The 22,857-nt window shown below is 38.9% G+C and overlaps 1 protein-coding gene across 2 annotated transcripts in view; it reads left to right on the top strand.

The window, feature by feature from the left end:
- PLCB1 (phospholipase C beta 1) overlaps positions 1 to 22,857 on the top strand; it is a 686,206-nt gene that overhangs the window by 571,498 nt on the left and 91,851 nt on the right. For both annotated transcript variants that reach the window (XM_007452039.1, XM_007452040.1), the window contains exons 24-27: positions 8,900 to 9,032; positions 11,853 to 11,906; positions 15,141 to 15,360; positions 19,780 to 19,960. In XM_007452039.1, coding sequence (XP_007452101.1) covers positions 8,900 to 9,032; positions 11,853 to 11,906; positions 15,141 to 15,360; positions 19,780 to 19,960 — 588 coding nt within the window. The remainder of the gene's footprint in view (positions 1 to 8,899; positions 9,033 to 11,852; positions 11,907 to 15,140; positions 15,361 to 19,779; positions 19,961 to 22,857) is intronic.

The raw sequence follows: 22,857 nt of genomic DNA, 5'->3' as shown, positions 1-22,857 counted from the left end.
TAATAACATGCTGATCCCATCTAATAACATAGGTCTGGACTAGGGCCTGAGGCTCAGCATCTCTGACCAGCCCCAGGTGCTGGGATAACATTTCCATGGTCCACACCTTGAGTAGCAAGGGTCTACACTATACCACATCTCACTACCTCAATAACAAAACTGTAATTTTCTACTAAACTTTAATAAGGACTAGCCCTTTTTCATCTTTCTGTCCTCTGTAGCAGGTCACCTGGATGACTGACCACAGAATATAAGACCTTTACTTTAAATAATAATCCTTTGAATTGAATTTTCTGTTGAATCAAATGTCAAGATTTCTCCCTTTTAAATCACTGGATATTATTAGAACTTATTCTTCAGTAAGTTAGGTTTATATATGTGGGATCTATTCGGCTAGTTTGTACACTGCCTGCTGACCCTCTATCACCTGTGTGTTCATGATACAAGTGAAGGTGTGTGAGTGGTCTTCACATTCTTTTGATGTTGAAAAGAGAAAGCTGTTTGGTAGTATTCAAATTTCATTTATTCCAAGAGGCCTACTTTATTTTATTATTATTATTAATTATTTATTTTTATTTTTTTGCGGTACGCGGGCCCCTCACTGTTGTGGCCTCTCCCGTTGCGGAGCACAGGCTCTGGATGCGCAGGCTCAGCGGCCATGGCTCACGGGCCCAGCCGCTCCGCGGCATGTGGGATCTTCCCGGACCAGGGCACGAACCCGTGTCCCCTACATCGGAGGGCAGACGCTCAACCACTGCGCCACCAGGGAAGCCCAGGCCTACTTTTTTAAGTTGTCAGATTCATATGCTCTTGTAAGTGAACTGAAATTTATCTAAAATAATTTATTTCCTAATTCTGTGTATGGCACTGTGGGCATCTTCAATGGGATTGATTATTTGAAAAGAAAAAGATCCTATGGTATGGTAGGAACTTTACCAGTAGGATAATCCAACAGCAAAAAATCCAAGGTGGTGCTCTCAAAAAGTTAGAGTGTTTAAACTTAATAAGGCCTTGGGTGTTATTTAAATTTTCCAAGATGGGAGCTTGACGCTTTACCCACTGTCCAAGAACTTGGCACTAAAATCAAAGATGAGGTTTAGTGGTCATTTTGGATTCTCTTCCTCCTCAAATAATGATTTAGCAAAGTACCAACTTACATGAAAGAGAAACAAATATTAGAGGTAGTTGGGGAGGTGGGAGGGGTTGTACTTTGGCTTATAAAAAAGCTCTAAGTCCTGGGGGTGTAATGTACAGCATGGTGACTACAGTTAATAATACCGTATGTATACTTGAAAGTTTCCAGGAGGGTAGGTCTTAAAAGGTCTCATCACAAGAAAATGTTTGTAACTATGTGTAGTGATGGATGTTAACTAGATTTATTGTGGTGATCATTTCATAATATATACAAGTATGGAGTCATTATGTTGTACATCTGAAACTAATATAATGGTATATGTCAATTATATCTCAAAAAAAACTCTGTACTTAGAAAAATACATACACTAAATAAATGTTTCTTGATAATGATGGTGATAGTCCCATAGTTTGATAAAAAATATTAAGAAATTTTCTCTTTTAATATTTTTAAATTATAGATCAAGGACCATTTCATTCTAACTTTTCACTTGCATGTGTATAAAAATATGCCACATATATCACAGAAGTAATGTCATGTCATTTTAAAGAAAATTTTTATGGACTCACATGAATTTATTTTCTGCAAAGACTCATAAGTGTAGTATTCGAGGTTTAAGTCAAATACATATGTGCTATGATCTAAAATAAAAATTTGAAAGAAAAGAAAAAAAATACCAACTTACAGAAACAATAGTTTCTCACCATCCCTGAACTTTAAAGCATCCAATAAAGTAGGAAGAGAAAGTTTGCCTTTTAGGTAATGGCCTTTAGATAATGACCCTGTTCCTTTCATTTCTACACAGTTTTGGAGTTTACAAGGCACTTTGATTGGATACCCTGGGTAAAACTGGGCCTTAACTAGCACAAACATATAGTCCCCATTTTTAGAAGAGGGAACAGTTGCTTATAATGATAGAGTGACTTGCTTAGTATCAATGGCCAATAAATGGAGGAACCAGGATCTTTTTAAAGGAGATCTCAAGAGAAGACCATATATTCACTTGAGTTAAAACTACTCAATGAACAGTTCAATTCCACTGCTTTTACAGACCTCCTCCATAACAATTTTTAAAATTTCAGTGGATTCTAATGAGGGGCTTTGGGTTCATCTGCCTAAAACAGCGATGAATCCAGAATCCATGCCATGACCAATACCATAGGGATTATAAAAGCATAACTAAATGACAAAGTTTTTCACTCTGCTTTACAGCAAGGTTTCTCAAATTTTAATGTGCATACGGATCACTCAAGGATCTTGTTTCAATACAGATTCAGATTTAATCGGTCTGGAGCAGGGCACAAAATTCTGCATTTCTGACAAGATTCCGGGTGATGCTGACGCTGCTGGGCTGGACCATATTTTGAGTAGCAAAGCTCTCAGATTTTAGTATGTATCGGTATCACCTGGTTGGCTCCTAGAGGCACAGATTGCTCTGGCCCAACCCCAGAGTTTCTGGTTCAGTAGGTCTGAGGTAGACCAAGAATTGGCATTTCTAAGTTTGTAGCGATGCTAATGATGCTGGTCCAGGGACCACACATTGAGAACCAATGCTTTGGAGCCCTGCATCTGTCTCTCACAAGCACCTGGCTCTCCCCACATGGAATTGAATAGCCATTAATTCCATCCACTCTAAAATGTCAGTTCAATCTCAGGAACCTGGGAAGAGCTACAGGAGAAACTCTCCTTGGGGGATTGTCCAGAATCTGTTCTGTGAGTGATTGATGATAGTCTTTGACAAATGATTTGCTTAGTTAATATAAAAGATACATTTCCAAAAGATGAATGTGAAGGGTGTTTGGCCCATGTTTTCTTTAAAGGAGGAATCCTTGATTTCTGCCTAACTCAAAGAATTCATTTCTGCTGATTTCTTTGGAGACTGTATCAAAATATTTCCAACAAATTAAAGCTGGTAGGAATGGTAACATATGCAACACAAAATAGTCAGCAGAGCTGTCACCCTTTAATCTCTTTCTAAATAAGCTGTTGCAATTATGAACTAAATGCAGATTCTCTAGCCACAGACACAGAAAGAGCAGCATCTTCATATTTTTCACCCATTGATTCATTCATTCAAAAATATTTTTTAACATAACATTTAGATGGTTCTTTAGTTTCAGGATTTTGTCACTGACACTACATCTATTGATTATACATGAGGAGGAAACAAACTGTGGATGTCTTAATGCATTCATTTAATAAAAGTTTTTTTTAACATGCTGCATCAGTCACCATACTGGGCAATATAGCGATATAATGATGAGAAAAATCAGATGCTCTCATAGTCCTTAAAGTCTGGAGAAAGACTAATAAAAATTTACACATATGCGTGTAACTTGCAGCTGTCCCTAAGGCTTCAACAAAGAGACACCATGTGAATGCTGATGATTTCTTTGTATGATGACACATATGATGACAAAAACTGAAGTCAACAGATGAATTTATTCAGCTCCTTAAAGCTGTCTTTTGCTTTAACTCACTTTGGTAAACTCTTAAAAATATCAGAGTTTTGTCATAATTTATTATAAAAATTTTCAAACATACACAGATGTTGAAAAAGAACACCCATATATCAATCACCTGGATTCCACAATTCCAATTTTGATGCATTTTCTTTATTACATATATATCCATCCATAAATCCCTCTATCCTTTCATTATTGCAACTGATTTTTGATGCATTTCAAAGTAGGCTGCAAATATTAGCATACTTCATCCCTCAATGCTTCAGAACACATACATCAGGATATAGTTTTTAGAAATGTTCTGAAATTTTTAGAAATGTGGGGTAGATATATTATCTAATTTCATTCATGTAATATAAATTTAAGGTACCAATTGTACATGTGTTTAAGCAAGCTCTTTCTTAAGGGAAAGGCTAGTTTTGATGAAGCCACATCCACTGCCCACATTTGTCCTGAGTGGACCGGATTTCTGCATGATGAAATTATGAGTCTTGCCTTCAATATTCTGGAAACACTGATGACCTTGCCCTTGCCCTCACCCATCTAGTATCTGAGTCAAGATGCTGTCATCCTAAGCACTACCTTGAAGGGACTGTACTTTTTAGATGACTCAGGAAGGACACTGACACCTCCAGTAGCTCAGTCAACACATTCTGGTGTTTGGAAGACCCTTAACTTACCATCTTAACCACCCCACTAAATTCCCCAAATTTGAGTTCTCTCTTGCTTCATCATCAGATCCAAATTTTCAGTGCCTGGGATAGAAATCTTTTCAACTAGCATACCAAATGGCATCTCCTCCTTCTCTAAAACTTGTAAAAATGGCCTTTCCAGTTATACTTTTACTGATCCACTTGTGTTATATTTTAAGGCGCTTATGTTTATTTTTGATATAGTAAGGATATAATTATTTTTTATAAAATCTTGGCTTTAAAAAGTCCAGTGTTTCATGTTTTGAAGGAAAAATAGTGTAATGCTTTCATTTGGCCACTGGAGGGCAGTGACCTACTTCTGCTGTAGTTGATTTTTCTCTACCCAGCTAAGCAAAACTGGGTGCAAGTGAAATATCTATTTCTGAACCTTCTTTCCTTGAAATTTGTTTAATTGGATCCCAAGAGTCTCACCATTAAATAGAGAAAACTGATATTTCTAGTTATTTTGTTTCAATTGTAATTTCCAGCGCAATGCGAAAGAATTTCAGGCTTATTTCATTCAAGCTCATAAAAAAGAATATTTGGACAAAGACTGGGGAGAAAGCAAGTCACAAGTGTTGACTTCCACTGATGCTTCTGAGTGGGGCAAGGAATCTGGTTTTTGCATTTCATCTCACATATCCACAGAGTGGGAATTATTCAGCCTTTCAGTGATGATATCAAAAATTTAAATTTTAATACCTGAATGCCTTTTTAGTGCAACAGAGTAAGCTCTTTGAGAATGGTCTTTACATTTATACATCTCTGTATCTCCGCAGTAACGTAAGTTACTATTGTGGTTCCTTAAGTTGCTATTATCATAGAATACAGGGTGAACTAGTGCAGTAGAAAAATTCAAACTTTAGACTATGACATATATTCAAGCACCAGTCGCACCCTTAACGGTGTGGCTTCTAGCAAGTCTTTAGTAAAGACTTTAATAACGCCTCTGACTTCTTTGCTGTATAATGGAGTTGAGCGGCTGCCTTCCCTGTCTGGCTGCGACGAAGCTGGCGTGTGTAACGGTGTCTGGCACGCGGTGATCTACAGCTGCTTCTATGGTCAATCTCCAGTAGGGAACAGACAATTCAAATCTGTATATACTGCCCTTCGTTAGCAACATATTTTAAGCATCAGTCCGATACATTTGCCACTATAGATTCTCACTAAATTAATAAAATCTGTTTCCAGAAAATCCTGAGAGGTCCCTGGCAAGGGTCAGTCTACACAAGGAGCCCCAAATTCCTTAGCCCAGCATTCAGGGTCCTCCTTACCCGCTCTTTTCTCTACACTTTTGCTGGGTCCCTGGGGCGAGGAGGTGGGGAGTGGGGCGCGGCTGCAGACCAGGTGGCCCCGCCCACTGCGTTTCCAGCGGTGGCTCTGGGTACGTTGCTGACTGACACAATCCCGAAAATCCAGGCAAACTCTCTCCTCTGAGCAGAGGGTACAGATAGATGGGCAGCTTCTGGACCACTTGCGCTCTGAAGATGTGCTTTGTTTGGCATCTCAGTGGTTTTAAATTGGGAGATATTGCACCAAAAAGTCAGTTTCCCAACTTTCCTCGCAGCCTAGGCAATAATTGGCTGGAATTCAGTCGCCCCTCCCAGGAGCTCCCCCTCCACGTCTGGGCACAGCCTCGCTTTGCCTTGTTGCGTGAAATCTAGACCGTTTCGCTCATTTCCATCATTTCTATTAACTGCCTGTTACTGTACAGTGCCAAGGGTGCCCCTGCACCCCCCAGGGTTATGTGGTGCCGTCCACCCTGCCTGGAGGCATCCCCAGGACCCCTGGACCAAGCGTTTCTCCAAAGCTTACCTCAAATCCAGCACCAAACTTTGGTGATCTCTTGATCCTCAGTTGTAACTACAAAGTGTTTGCCAGTGCGTTTCCTCAACATTTATCTATTTTTTAAAAAATGTCTTTGAATTCATACATTATATCAGTTTCTGGAATGTAAGGGCTTTGTCTTACATACCCTTGATAAGCAGAGCTTCTATTTCTTGCATCTTGATTCAAGTTAATGACAGAACTTGATTTCCCAAGGGCACACAGCCCCATGGAATGCCTGCAAACCTGATACAGACAAAATAAGCTTGCTGGGTTCATTTTGAATACACCTCCAGCCTGAGACCCCCAGGGTGCTACACCTAGTTGCCAAAAAGAAGCCACACAGTATTGCCTTCATGGAAGCTGGCTTTCCATCACCTCCATCAAAATTTTCTTCTTCCCTATCCTCTTCCAGAGGGCTAATTTCAGCCAGCTATCACACCGGGAAGAATCTGATTCATCCCCACCTGTTTCCAGAAACCTGCCTGGATATAAAAAATGGGCAAGATCAGCCGCCCATGGAACAGGAGCACCTTCTGTCCCTGTTTTCCCGGCAGCTGAGTTTGGTGACCACAGGCGGCCCCTATGGCTGGGAGGCTGGGAAGTTTTACCCCCACTGTACTCAAGCCAGAGGACCAAGGCCAGTGGGTAACTTTGCTGATGACCCAGTGCTCTGTCCAGCACTCCCTTTACTTCAGTCTCTCCTGTGCAATGTAAATGCATTTCCTTTATGAATTGTGTGGTCAAACATCGATGATAGTTCAGTCTTCTCAAGTATCTCCTGCAAACCCAAATGCCTACAGGACTGAGGCAGGTAAAGTCTAAATGAGTCACAGGGGAGTGTCCTTAAAGAGGCAGAAACCCCTCCGTTCTCATCCAGAGCGGGAAAGCAGGCCCAGTGTTGCCCAATCTGATTTTTCAACTGAAGCAAAGAGATCCATTTTATTAATGTAAAATCTCCTTATTTTTAAAATCTGGCAGCATTGGGTGAACATTTCGATGCATTCCATTTGGACCCTAGAACATTTCAATGCACTCCATTTGGACCCTAAGCCTCCAGTTTGCAATCTCTTGCTGAACAAAAAATATGCAATCCCTCCCCTTGGCATAATGATTCTAGGGAGACTTTTCCTGATGGATGTAACTGAACAGCACAAACATACCAGAACTTCCCCATTCGAAGTAGCCATTTTTCAGAAGACAGAGTTCTGCATCGTGAGTTCTACAGGCTGCCAAGGTCACTGGCCTAGGTTCCTTAGACCCCCCACTCCACCCCCTGCCCCGCCACTGACCCCAGGCTCATCCCTTACATCTCAATACCATCAGCTCTGAGCAGAGCAGGCTGTGGTAGGTAAACAGGGATTGTTTGTCGAATTAAAATAAGTTCTGCCATCACCAAAAGCAGTGTTGGAACTTGTGTTTTAAAGATGCTTTGGGGGGACAGATTAAAAGCCACTTGTGACAATGTGTCATTATTTTCATTCTCATCTTACATTTTCTAAAAATGTTATCATAAGGCAATCTGCTGTCTGTAATTACATAACAAAATGTCACAACATTGAGCTCCAAATGACTCTTGGCCATTTCCTAATATATTTTCTTAATGTACAACAAAGTAGAGCATCAGGATAGCCTCACCGTCAGTAAAATCTGCCTTGGACTCAGAAGGCAATTCTGAGACAAGAGTCGCTGAACCCTGAAAAGCATCGCTAAAATGGTATATAATTACTGAGGCAATTATTTTATAAAGATCGACATTTACTCATCAAACATTAAATGTTTGCTCTGCACAGGGCATAGCAGACTAGCTGCTGGAGGGAATGGGGTAGAGATTTCATAAGTTTTAATGTATCTGTTATTATTATTTATTGGTAGTATTATACAAGCTTAAATGTTTTATCTATTTATTTAACAGGCACAAATTTACTGTGTGCCAGGAATTATTCTAAGCACTTTATGAATAGTAACTTATTTGATCCTCTAAACAACCTTACAATATAGATAATATTATGATCCCCAGTACATACGTATCCCCATCTATAAAGATGAGGAAAGTGAGGGACAGACAGTTAAGTGACTTGCCCAATATCACAATACTAATAAGTGGCAGGGCCAGAAATTGAACCCAGGTAAGTCTGGCTCCAAAATCGATGTTTATAACCAGTGTATCAATTAGCTACTGCTGCATAACAAACAATCCCCCAACTTAGTGGCTTACAACATCAACTACTTATTATTGTTCATGAGTCATTTGGTCAGCTGAGCAGTTCTGTTGATCTGGACCAGGTTCAGCTAATCTTCGGTGGGCTCACTTAAGTGTAGGTTGTCAGCTCAGGGCTGGCTGGTCCAGGACATCCTTGTCTACATGACTCAGCTCTCCTCCATGTGGGCTCTCATCCTCCATGGCTATTGCAGGGGTCTGAGAAAGAGAAGAAACATTTGCAAATGGCTTTTCAATCCACTGCTTACATCAAGTTTGCTACTCTCTCGTTTGACCAAAGCAAATCACATGCTCAGGTCCAGAGTCAATGCTGCAGGACACGTCCAAGAGCAGTGGGCATAGAAAAGCATAAATATCGGGTCCTTTAATACAATTAACTGGCCAAAATCATGGTTCAACACCATACTGTTTTTACCCTGCTTTCTGCACAGTTTCAGATGTGATATTTCAGAGTCCAAATGAGTTGTGAAAATGCTATCAAATGTAGCTTTGTGGGTTTAGGAAGGTCACAAAAGAACCGTAAGAAGTGTGAAAAATTAAAGGATGTTTATGATTTTAGGCTGATCCTGGGGAAACACAGTCAGAAGCTCCAAGTGAAGCCAGGACAACTCCAGCAGAAAACGGGATGAATCACACTACATCCCTGACACCCAAACCACCCTCCCAGGCTCTCCACAGCCAACCAGCTCCAGGTAAACACTCTGATGAGAGAGCTGTGCTACATGACTAGGAGCCTCTAGTTTATATGTACCACTGAAGGAGGCAGCATGATTGACTTAGCGAAAATATCACATGGGCAAAAATGCATGGACTTAGGAGATGCTCCAGAAACATGTGATGAGGGAATGAATGGGGGAAGGAAGGAAGGAATGAAGGAAGGCCAAGAGACTCATAAGTGCTCATCTGGCTCTGCTGACAATTTACGAAGCCACAGCAAAATATCACCCAGATTTCCCATGTCTTTATTTAGTGATGGATTATGGTCCATCTGCTGGCAGGGTGTGTGAAGGGTTCTTCAAGCACCTTATATGCAGCTATGCTTTAGAAGCACATTCTTAGTTCTACCTCACTAAGTTACATTTCTGCCAAGAATTCCTTCGCATCTTTCTCCACTTCCTTTCACCAATTTTAAGTGCCTATCATGTGCTGAGCACGCTGCTAAATGCTTCATGTGGATTATCTCGTTTAACTCTTAAACCAGGCTTCTGAGGGTTGATTCTACCACTGCCCCCATGGTGCAGATGAATAAATTGCAGTTTTGAAATGACAAGATAATTCTTGAAGGCCATGTCGCTATTGAAGAGTGAAGGCAAGACTGACACCAGTTCTCCACGATCCTAAAATTCTTCCCTTTAGCTTCTATGCTCCTACTGAGACTACTTAAGAAAGGAGGTTGTTGAGATTAATAGTAATAAGGAGATAACCTGTGTATAAAAAGGAGTGATATTTTCAAATGAAGTTTTTATATACCAAATACAAACATTTAGTGTGTTTCTAGAATATGAATAATTAATTTAAATAGTGAATATAACCTTGTGCTTTTGAGAGCAAAAGAGAATTTTAGCATTTGATTTTTTTACCTGGGTGCTTTGGAATCATTTGACTTACAGAATAATTTTTAAAATAGCACAGAATACATTGCAAAACTGGACCCCTCTTCTCTGGCATTAACATCTGTCAGAGTCAGACCAGGAAATTAACAATGGCACAATACCCTGAACTAAACCACAGACCTTGTTTGAACTTCACCTGCTTTCCACTAATGCCTTTGATTGTCCCAGGTTCCAGCTCAGGATCCCACATTGTACTAATTGTCATGTCTCCTTAGCCTCCTTGAATCTATGACAGTCCCTCAGTCTGTCCTGTCTTTCATGCCCTTGACACTTCTGAAGAGTCTGTTATTTTGTAGATTATCCTTCAATTTGGGTTGGCCTGATGTTTTCTCATGATTAAACTAAAATTACGCATTTTTGGCAAGAGCATCACAGAAGCAATACTGTTCTGAGAGCATTATGTCGGGGGTATCTGATGTTGCTGTGTCTCAACATCAGTGATGTTGGATCACTTGGTTAAGGTGCCATCTACCAGGTTTCTCCACTGAAAGTTACAATTTTCCCCTTTATAGTTAATTGATATCTTAGTGGAGACACTTTGAGACTATACAACTATCCTGTTTCTCCTTAAACGTTTGTCCAGTGCTTTGGCACCCTCTAATGGATCTTGCCTGCAACATTATTCCTGCCTGCTGGTCAGCCTTTGATTTTTTTTTTTTAACATCTTTATTGGAGTATAATTGCTTTACAATGGTATGTTTCTGCTTCACAACAAAGTGAATCAGTTATATATATACATATGTTCCCATATCTCTTCCCTCTTGTGTCTCCGTCCCTCCCGCCCTCCCTATCCCACCCCTCCAGGGGATCACAAAGCACTGAGCAGATCTCCCTGTGCTATGCGGCTGCTTCCCACTAGCTATCTACCTTACGTTTGGTAGTGTATATATGTCCATGCCTCTCTCTCGCTTTGTCACAGCTTACCCTTCCCCCTCCCCATATCCTCAAGTCCATTCTCCAGTAGGTCTGTTTCTTTATTCCCGTCTTACCCCTAGGTTCTTCATGACATTTTTTTTTCTTAAATTCCATATATATGTGTTAGCATACGGTATTTGTCTCTCTCTTTCTGACTTACTTCACTCTGTATGACAGACTCTAGGTCTATCCACCTCATTACAAATAGCTCAATTTCGTTTCTTTTTATGGCTAATATTCCATTGTATATATGTGCCACATCTTCTTTATCCATTCATCTGATGATGGACATTTAGGTTGTTTCTATGTCCTGGCTATTGTAAACAGAGCTGCAATGAACATTTTGGTACGTGACTCTTTTTGAATTATGGTTTTCTCAGGGTATATGCCAAGTAGTGGGATTGCTGGGTCATATGGTAGTTCTTCATTTGTAGTTTTTTAAGGAACCTCCATACTGCTCTCCACAGTGGCTGTATCAATTTACATTCCCACCAACAGTGCAAGAGTGTTCCCTTTTCTCCACACCCTCTCAAGCATTTATTGTTTCTAGATTTTTTGATGATGGCCATTCTGACCGGTATGAGATGATATCTCATTGTAGTTTTGATTTGCATTTCTATAATGATTAGTGATGTTGAGCATTCTTTCATGTGTTTGTTGGCAGTCTGTATATCCTTTAAAAGATCACTTGTCATTCCTGTTATGGCCAGAAGGTAGCAGTATCCTAAACTGAATTTGTTGACAGAGTTTTGATTCAAAGTGGAGGAATGGCCTTTCTATAACTGGAGCATATAGATTCACATTTAATTAGGTTTGCCCCAAAGTTACAAAATGAAGACATTTCTTAGAATATTTTTAGGATAATTTTCTCCCACAATTTGTAATTTCTCCATAAAGAGACTTAGAGTCAAGAGCCAAACATTGTTTTACAGGAAGAAAACAATTTTAAAAGTTAAAAGAGGCTTTTTTTTTTTTTTTTTTCAGGCTCTGTAAAGGCACCTGCCAAAACAGAAGATCTTATTCAGAGTGTTTTAACAGGTAAATACCACCTTTTTTCCCTATGGAATTAGGCAGCTGAATATTACGCAGGGTAAGTATTTAGAGGAGAGGAGATTTCATCTTTGAAATATAACATCATTAATATTTCTCTTCTAAAACCATCTACAGAAACATCCTACTTCAAGCCATGTTACACAATATAATCACAGAGAAGTAACCATACTTGGCAAATAGGACCCTACTGGTATAAAAAAATAACATAATTTCACAAGATGTATTTTGGAATCAAGGAATAGTTTCATACTGGAAATATGACCCAGTGAACAGGAATGCAATCTTCCCAAAGTGCCCACAATAAAGCATATGTTAGAAATGCAGAATGTGAGCTGTTTGTGACCATAGAATACACAGAGTTTAAGAATGGTGATACAGTTTGGGAATATTTTATATTTGGTTAATTTTTTTAAACTAGTGGGACTAAAATTGGTACAAGCTTTCTTTAATACAATTAGCAGTATGTGGCAGTGTATAACATGTTGGCCCAACATACAACGGAAATGTACACAAAAAGCAGCACTATGATAAGAACCAAAAACTGTAAACAACTTAAATATCCATGAACAGTTGAGTGGATAAATTATGGTATAGTCACAGAATAAAATAGGATACAGCTGTAGAAATAAACTACAGTTACACACAACTACATGGATAAAATTCACAGCACAATGTTGAAGAAAAGAGGACAGACACCAAAGAGCACATTCTTTATGATTCCAGCTACACAAAGTTCAAAAACAGGCAAAAGTAATTTGTGTTCTTAGAAACATGGATTTGGATTATATTTAGGGTGTGGGAGGGAAGGCTGGAACCAAAAAGAGGGTGTCTGGGGTGCTGATAATATTCTGATTTTGATCTAAGTGGTGGCTACAGAAACCTCTTCACATTGTGAAAATTGAGAGGGATATGTATTTATGATTTCACCAAAATAATACATAAGATATGCCTCAAAAACTTATTTTAGGAATGTGTGAAAAGAAAACATGTGTTTAAAGATTTAATTCCATGGGAAACAATACAATGTTCACACATAAAACAAGAGACAGAAGTGTAAATAAGAGCATGATTTCAGTATTATTTAAAAATACACAAATGCATAGGTGAAGGGTGGGTGTCTATATCAATATATTAGCAGTGTTTATCTCTGGTTGGTTTATGAGTGGTATTTGTTTCCTTATATAAATGGACATTACCTTTATGCTTAAGGACATATTCAAACAATAGCCTTTCATCCACAGACTTTTTAAAAAATGATACTTTCCGTGGAATTATTTTTAGTCATAGGTTGCAACATCTTGAACCCTGTTGCTAAACTTGCCACAGCTGATGTGCTGCACACCATTTTTAAAGAAGTGAGGTTGAATCTGTCACCAAAACTGCAGCAATTCCTTAGGATTATAAATTTTAATATAATCAATCATTATGCAGCCATAATGAGTCCATCTGGGCCTGAGGGAAACCATTAAATAAATGTACCTGATTCTCTCCCTGGCCTCTTTCTCAAAAGGAATCGAATGTCAGGAGAATAGATACATTATTAAAAAGGGAAACATATTTCAATTGCTTAAAGACCTTATCATTTAAGAACATAAATTGTTATTCTGATTTCAACATTTATCCACTAGATATATCATTTGCTATCCAGGTCTGTTGTTATTCATGGCATATATTATTTCTGAGTCTCTTGACAGTTCTAAATATTTATGATAACTTATTTTTGTTCCCAGAAGCAGAAAGTTCACATCAAAGGGTGAAAACTTGTGAACTATGACTTAATCTAGGTCTAAATTAATGATAATTAATTGAATTTAAGACACCATCCTTTTTAAGGTACCTCACTACTCATGGATGGCCAAGAAAGAAAAGCACCAACAAATTGTGACACTCCATTGACTACGTGATGCATCTTAGTTTTAGAAATGTTAACATATTTTTTAAATGCATATTTTTACAATTGAATAAACAAGTCAGTGAAACACAGACTGTTTTCAAATCAAGCTCTGTCACATTAAATGTTTTCTTGGCATTAAATAAAACACTATGTAGTGATATAAACTACCACCAACCCTTATGGTGCCTTTGGGTAAATCATAGCAAGGACCTTCCCTCACCTTACTGATCTATACTGGAGCAATGTTGTGATAAATATACAAACCTACAATATCTATACTGTGAATAGTGCCCCTTAGAACCTGTACAATCATTTGTTAAGCCTCTAACAGGCACACTGCCAGAAACTATGTTAAAAACTTTCCATTAATTCTTTTATTTCATCATCACCATAACAACCCTAAAAAGTAGAAATTGTGTGATCTTTAAAGTGGATCCTGTTAGTGCCCCCTTTACCATCTGTGGCACCCAGCTCCCAGCTGTAGTAAACGTTGGCTACTAACAGCTCATAGCTTCCTCTGCTTTTGAAAATTGCCCTCATGGAAGGCACACTGATCATGAAGAGGGATTTCTCATCTGATATCTTGCTACTCTGTTGATCATGGAGCATATCTCATTATATCCATTTGAGCTATTTATTACACAGCTATGTCTCTGACAATGCCCTGATACATTTGATGCTCTAGGCATCAAAAATTTATATAAAGCAGGTGCAGTGCCATTTGCAAACATATTAGCAAACCACAGGGATAGCTGAAGATGGTGTGGGAGATCTTTTATTAAAAAAAAGAAAGAAAGAAAATTGCCCTCAGCCAAAAGGAAGCCCCCTCTCCAGGAGCTTATGCCTCCCCACAACTGACATTCCCAAATAGGCAAAAAGCGGGCTTTCTTGACTCAAGGTGAGACTAACTCTGTAGTACAGTTCACGCTCCAGAGCTCCCCGTGGGATCAGGCAGAAGCCGGACTCCAGCCGAGACCACATCCTTGTTTAGCTACTTCTTCTTCTGTATCTGCTGCCCTCACTCCCTTCCTACTGAGAGCCCCCCTTGATAAATCACATGTACCTGAATACCTCTCTTGGGCTCTGTTTCTAGGGAACCCAAACTTTTTAAAAAAATTATGAGTAAAGAAATTGGGTCTTTGAGAAATTTGGTAACATAGTCACAAAGTTAGCAAGCTATAAAACCAGCCTGGAACACACGTTTGACTTCCAAGCTCTGCTCTCAAGGTCCAGTGGGCTGGGGTCAGAAAAATATTGCTCAACTGCAACTGCTGTGTCCTCTCAGCCCTTCCAGGCCTCTCAACTCTCATACCCATTTGTTGCAGAAGTAGAGGCGCAGACAATTGAAGAGCTAAAGCAACAGAAGTCGTTTGTGAAACTTCAAAAGAAGCACTACAAAGAAATGAAAGACCTGGTTAAGAGACACCACAAGAAAACCACCGACCTTATCAAAGAACACACTACAAAATATAATGAAATCCAGAATGACTACTTGCGAAGGAGGGCAGCTTTGGAAAAGACAGCCAAAAAGGATAGTAAGAAAAAGTAAGTTGAAGGGGTATTTTTTGTTTGTTTTATAGTATAAAGGAGAAGAGTCATTTACATGGATTTTCAGTGTTGTTTTTTTTTTTGAATGGACAAACCACAATTAATTTAAATGATTTTTTATTGATGAACGTAAGTGTTGTTTTTGATTATTTGCTATTATAAGAAATGTATTAATAAATATGTATGTATAAATTTTTTCATATATTCCTGTTTTCTTAAAATTTTAAAAGTGGGATCCCTAGATCAATTTGAAGACTTTTCTGTTTCAGTTTGTAACTATCAGCAAGACATGAAAGTGCAAACTGATGGAGAAAAAAGTGATGTCATTAGTATCTTAATTTGCATTTCCTTATTAAGTTGAATTTTTTGGCATATTTATTGTCAATTTATATTTATTCCTTTGAAAATTGTCATATCACAGTCTTTGCTTGATTGTTCTTTTTTTCTTTTAATTGAAGTTTAGTTGATGGATTTTCAGTGTTTTGCACCACATTTTGGATCTACACCACTGTAAGAAGGAAAGCCACCCAACTCCTTCCACTCTCTACAGCTTTTGTCTCCTCTCAGCTCACTTTTGCTTGTAGACTGAATTTCTTTATTTGACCAAATTCTGAGACTAGATATGCAGGAAGTCCTACCCTTGAGTTCTAGCCTGTAGGCCCAAGACCAACTGGCTGACTTGCCATATTGCAGCTGCCAACCTGGGGGGGGGTCTGACATTTTGCTCTGGACTAGAACCAAGCTGAAGAGGTAACTTGTCTTATTGAAAAGAGAACTTCTATTGCCCTTTGCTGCCCTATCTGAAACCCACAAAGCCCTGTACAGATAATCCTTGTTTGGGAACTAAGAGTCCCCACAGCCCCATGTACTCAGACCGTGCTGGGGAGAAGTGTTTCTCACACATTCAGTCGACCAATATTTATTGAGTGCTTTCTGTGTGCCCTGGGGACACAGCAGTGAACACGACCTACTCAGTTATCACCCCAAAGTGCCTAACGTGGTAACGTGGGGAAACTATGTGAGCATAGAAGCTAAGAGTCAGGCAGGCTGTACCACATCCTTCCATCCTTCCCTTCACTTCCTTATTCAATAATCCGATCAGGTTAGAGAGAAAGGTAAGAGGCATTTTTCAGATTCATCTTGTGACATATGATTTAACATGTGCTTAACTTAAAAGCACAATCAAAACCCAGTACCTGGGTTTTTAAAAGCAGCAAAATCATCATTTTTTAGGCCTTGAGCAGCCTTAGAAGCCATCTAGGTGAACTGTTATCACTTCTTCAAGGAGGAATCTGAAAACTAAAGGCTTAACATTTACCCACAGTTACAAAACAGTTCAGGCAAAGCTTGGCCTAAAACTTCTAAATTTTGATCTTAGTGATATGTATGTAGTCATTTGTTTATTGCTGTATTCATTTATTTATAAGTCATATCCTGAAAACTTCCCATAGAATGTTAAAGTAACTTCATAGACGACATGTAAAAAAATCCTAGGGCCTCCCTGGTGGCGCAGTGGTTGAGAGTCCGCCTGCCGATGCAGGGGATACGGGTTCGTGCCCCGGTCCGGGAGGATCCCACATGCCGCGGAGCGGCTGGGCCCGTGAGCCATGGCCGCTGAGCTTGCGCGTCCGGCAACGGGAAAGGCTACGACAGTGAGAGGCCCACATATGGCAAAAAAAAAAAAAAAAAAAAAAAATCCTATAAAAATAGAAAAAAAAAATGTACACACATACATATGCACACAGACTGTCTACCAGTTACCAGATCTGCTGTCCAATACATGAGTCACTAACCACAAACAGTGACTCATTGGAATTGAAATGTGCTTCAAGTATAAAATAACACACTAGAATTCAGACTTCACTAAAAAAAGAAGAAAAAAGAATCTCATATTTTTATATTGATGTGTATTGATTTTAATTACACGTTGAAATGATAATATTTTTGATAATCAAGCTATGTAAAATATATTATTAAAATTAATTTCATTCATTTCTTTTTACTTTTTAAGACGGCTACTAAAAATTTCAAATCACATATGTGGAAAAAATTCAAATAAGTGAACCGTGTTGTATTTCGACTGGACAGAAGTAATCATTTAATGTAATTTCTGTCCTTGAACACTAAAGCTAGCTCTTAGCTTCTGAGAAAAGGAAATATGGGTTAGATAATTCTCCTTATCTGATTAAAGGAAACTTGCATTTCCAAGAGGGGCAAACATTTTCCTGGTATTAAATTACAAAAGAATTCATCTCTTGGATCATACACAGGCAACATTAGGCAACAGGGGATAATATCTTCAACCCTGTTTTCGGAGAAGGTGCAGAAACATTCGTCCCTTCGTTGTTTTTCTTTACTTTCCCTCAAAAAACAAACAAACAAAAATCCGTAAGCATCTTGTGTCAAAAAATACATCAGGAGAAACTTTTCTTCAAGAGGCAAAGACACTGAGGTCTGATTATGTCTGTCCATTTCCCATCCCCCCATGATACACATTAAAATCCTGAAAACTCCTCAGAGTAATAAATGGACATAATGTCCATTATATTCATTTTTTTTTTTGCCAGTGAGATTTTTTTAATCTCACTGATTTTCTTCTTGTTTTGAAAGTATAATTATTTTTCACAAAATATAGTAATATGTAATGGGCTTATATTTTCTAATGAATTAATAAATAATTTTTAGATTTATTTTTTATTGAGGTAATATTGGTTTATAACATTATCTGTTTCATATGTACAACGTTATATTAGATCAGTTTCTTATTCAAATATCCGTAGTCTCAACTGAGTTTTCACTTAATGTGAAGGGTAGATCATTCAAAGATGGTTTCTGTCACACACTGTGTTGTTCTCAGAGCACAGACTTTGCTGTTTTCTAGATGTCTGTCCTTGGGTAAACTGCACTGCTGCTCCCCCATACTGTGTCCTTAGGAAAATTGTCTCACTGAAACTCAGTTTCCTCAAATGTAAACAGGAGATGGTCACATCTGCTAGGTGGGTTGTTGTGAAAGCCAGAAGTAAAGCAGAAAGTCCCTGGCACCTGCTGAGTGGTCAAGAAATGTTGCCCTGTTGCCTCTGCTATGGTGGTTGTGTCTCACTGAAGCAACACTTTATGTCTGGCTACAGCAACTTCCTGCTGCAGCGGATTATAAATGTATCTCGCGTTCATGCCAAGACGGAGGTCACCCCTCCAATGCTCCTCTCCTCTGATGTTGATCAATAGACTTGTACTCATGCCAGCACCTCAGTGCTGCCATGTGATTTTGATGTTTAGAAACCTTTGAGGGAATTCTGCATCCCTTATTTGACAAAATAGGATCCTAACACTAGCTTCTACCAACCGCCTCTCCATGTGGCACCATTGTGTTGGCCTAATTCAAAGAGAAAGTAAGAGGAATTAGCACCAGCTGATTCAAGAAACCTCTTCTACTCGTTCCACTTGGCCACAAGTGAAAACACGGAGACCGAATCTGATGTGCTGGGTATCTTAGGTGGTTCTTTCTGCAGCGGTTTCCATATAAGTGAAAAGAACAGACCTGCTCTTGGTACCCCGTTTCCAACACTGTCTCTCATTCTATTTGTCCTACAAGAAGTAAGAGCACAAAATTTGAAGGAATCGCACCGTATGTTTTAACACAATAATGTTAGTGAGAATTGCTTTGTTTTATTTCAGCATTAGTCCTAAACGTCAAAATAGCTATATAATTCTTTATGAATAACTCAAAGAAAGTCCCCCTGCACAGAGTGAGCACTCGATAAATATTTTAGAATGAACCCAATTCATCCTCCTTTCTCTTGGAACCAAAGTGCCATTTTGGGTGGAGGTATCAATGAAGTTGGTTCAGCCCCCAAAGAAACTTATTTTAATAACAAATCTTGCTATTAAAAGCTGTCAAGAAACAGAACATGTCAGCTGGGAGTGTTGCTGGCCTGTGACGTCCGTACATGCTCTCTGTTGTCAATCTACATCGCGCAGATGCAAAATTCATCACCTTTTCAGCTCCCCCTACAGAATCATCAATGCAGCAGAGTGTACAGGAGAAATGTAGGTGGAAATTACATTATACATGCCACGTTAAAAAATAAAAAATAAAAGCCTTAAAAACTCCTTATTAGACATTGTTTTTCCCAAGGGGGGATTATCATTCTCTCCACCACCACTGTGAGGGCCCCCAGCCTCCTGGCTTTCCTTTTCTGCCACTACCTCTTTCTAGAGCAGCACAAATTTCATCTACTTTCTGTGTTTGGAGATCTGCTGCTGCTAAGCTTGTCCTTGGGGTATCAGCCTCTGTCTCAAGTGGTTTATCGAAATATTTATTTCCAAACAGAGTCTCTAGGAGGGACTCTGGTGAGCAGCCCTCCCTCCACCTTGCTCTGACCTACGTTTTGTGAGTCAAGCTCTATGTCTCTGCAGATCGGAACCCAGCAGCCCTGACCATGGTTCATCAACAATTGAGCAAGACCTTGCTGCCCTGGATGCCGAAATGACCCAAAAGTTAATAGATTTGAAGGACAAACAACAGCAGCAGCTGCTTAATCTTCGACAAGAACAGTATTACAGTGAAAAATACCAGAAGCGAGAACATATTAAACTGGTAAGCCTGAAAAATGTGATTTCTGTTTCTATAGCTGGAGCCCTCTTTTCTATAGAAAAATTTTGATGCCCTTGGATAACATAACAGGAGACAGCAGCAGTTCTGGCTGGCACTTTCATTTCGCTTCCTGACTGAATAATCTTATTTTGATGCCAGGTTGTAGAGGGAGATAAGAGGCATTTCTCAGATCCATATTGTGACATGTGATTTAACACGTGCTTAACTTAGAGGTAGGATCAAACCCCAGTACTTCGGTTTTAAAAAGCAATAAAATCATCAATTCTTAGAAATGGAAATTGCATGGGCCAAATAGTATCCACCATACTGATATTTTACAAGCCCCACTATTCCAGTATCTTTACCAAGTTCCTCTCTGTTCTCCAGTGAAGCTATGTTTTATTATTTTTATTTTCACTAACTCATGTTTGGGCTATAGTATTTTTTTGGGATTTTTGAAATCATACAAGATAATTACACACTTATCTTTAAGAAAATTAAGAACATGCTGCAAATAAATGTTCACTTTTTATGTACTAGTGTAGCTTTGCAGTGATAAAAAGAGAACTGTACAGTCCACTCTCCTACATTTTAAAAAGTCAGTATTTAAGTGGCCTGTATGGAATGTTGTCTACCCAATTCCTGAGGCTTCCTATGAAAGGAAATGCCATCAACTCCATGAATGATCAGTTTTGTCCTCCAAAATGTTTTCCCAGGAAATGTGACAATCCATTGTTTTTTTAATTGAAATATAGTTGATTTACAATGTTGTGTTAATTTCTGCTGTACAGAAAAGTGATTCAATCATATATATATATATATATACATATATATATATATACATATACATATACATATATATATTCTTTTTAAAATTCTTTTCAATTATGGTTTATCACAGGATATTGAATATAGTTCCCTGTGCTATACAGTAGGACCTCGTTGTTTAACCATTCTCTATATAATACTTTTCATCTGCTAGTCCCAAACTCCCAATCCGCCCCTTCGCCACCCCCCCTTGTCAACCACAAGTCTGTTCTCTATGTCTGTGAGTTGTTTTTTGTTTCATAGATAGGTTCCTTTGTGTCATATTTTATTTATTTATTTGTTTTTGTTTGTTTATTTACTTTTTATTTTTTCAATATTTTAATTTATGTATTTACTTGGCTCTGCCAGGTCTTAGTTGCGGCATGCGAATTCTTAGTTGCAGCATGTGGGATCTAGTTCCCTGACCAGGGATCAAACCCAGGCCCCCTGCATTGGGAGTGCAAAGTCTTAGCCACTGGACCACCAGGGAAGTCCCTGTGTCATATATTAGATTCCACATATATAAGTGATATCATATGGTATTTGTCTTTCTTTTTCTGACTTACTTCACTTAGTATGATAATCTCTAGATCTATCCATTTTGCTGTAAATGGTGTGATTGCATTCTTTTTATGGCTGAGTAATATTCTACTGTATATATGTACCACATCTTCTTTATACATTCATCTGTCAGTGGACATTTAGGTTGCTTCCATGTCTTGGCTATTGTGAATAGCCAATAGCCATCAGCTATGAACATAACCTGTATTTTTTTGAATTATAGTTTTGTCCAGATATATGCCCAGGAATGGGATTGCTGGATCATATGGCAAGTCTACTTTTACTTTTTTGAGGAACCTCCATACTGTTTCCCATAGTGGCTTCACCAACATATGTTGCATTGTTGTTGATGGCTTGACACAGAGTAGGGACATGATAAATGTTTGGTGACAGATAAATTAAATGAATCAAGCAATAAAGTAGCCTTGAAAACAAGCTTGTGCCAAAAACAAGTGAGTAAGCTTAACAGAAATTAAAGTAGTGTATCCAGGGGAAATGGGTTCTCAAAGGTGTTTACATGACCTGATCCTTTCATTGCTGAAGGCCTGTCCATGTAAGAGAATTCTGAGGCTGTTTCTGCTTATAGGTTGCAAACAGTGGATGGTTTAGTCATGACTATGTAATAGATGGATCAGGGTATTGCTGTCATTGTACTACTGGTTCCCAATGACAGTATGCAGATGAGCAGGTCAAAATCTCAAAAGGAGCTTATCAAAAATCAGATTCCACTTGGTCAGGTACTGTCGACTTGAGCATGCATCAGAATCACCTGGAGGGCTGGTTAAAACACAGATTGTTGGGCCCTACACTGAATTTCCAATTCAGCAGGCCTTGTGTAGGGCTGGCGATGCTGATGCTTCTGGTCCCAGGCCCACACTTTGAGACCCACTGCTCTATACCTAAATGTGAGGCTCAAGGACTTATTTTTAAAAGCTGCATATGCTTTTGATGGGCTGCCTTGTTTGTGAACTACTGAAGTAAGATCAAGCAGTGAAAGAACATGCGGGCAGAGGTCAGGTTTAGTGTAAATCGGGGATTGCCTTGACAGACCTGAGAAAATCCAAGTGAATTTTAATGGGGGATAATAGCTTTGGGAGCTACAACCACTGCCATCTTCCTTTCTCAGTACCCCATCCCTAGGACTCCAGAAAATAATAACAATAATAAAAATTAAAATAGCAACTGTGTATTGAACACACCCAATGGGGCCATATGCTGTGCTAAACCATTTGAAGAAATTGTCTGATTTAATCCTCACAACACTGGCATTTGGTACTCTTTTCAGCCCATTTTGCAGATTAAAAACTTACAGAGAAATGTAGTGACTTTCCCAAGTTTCCACAACCAGAAAATGGAGTAGTTGGGATTTGAACTTGGTCCTCAGGCTCTAGAGCCCCTACTTTATAACCATTGTTCAGATGCCTCCTAATTCAGATCTCACACCAATGTTTTCAGACGACCTCACATCTACTCACACAGAGCACAGAACACACACAAGCCAGCTCCTGCATTAGGATGGCTGAGATACCATG

This window comes from Lipotes vexillifer, unplaced genomic scaffold (assembly GCF_000442215.2).
Source record: "Lipotes vexillifer unplaced genomic scaffold, Lipotes_vexillifer_v1.1 scaffold257, whole genome shotgun sequence".
NCBI classification, from domain to species: domain Eukaryota; kingdom Metazoa; phylum Chordata; class Mammalia; order Artiodactyla; family Lipotidae; genus Lipotes; species Lipotes vexillifer.
The sequence above is the reverse complement of the archived record's forward strand: the minus strand, read 5'-3'. Positions and strand labels throughout refer to the sequence as shown.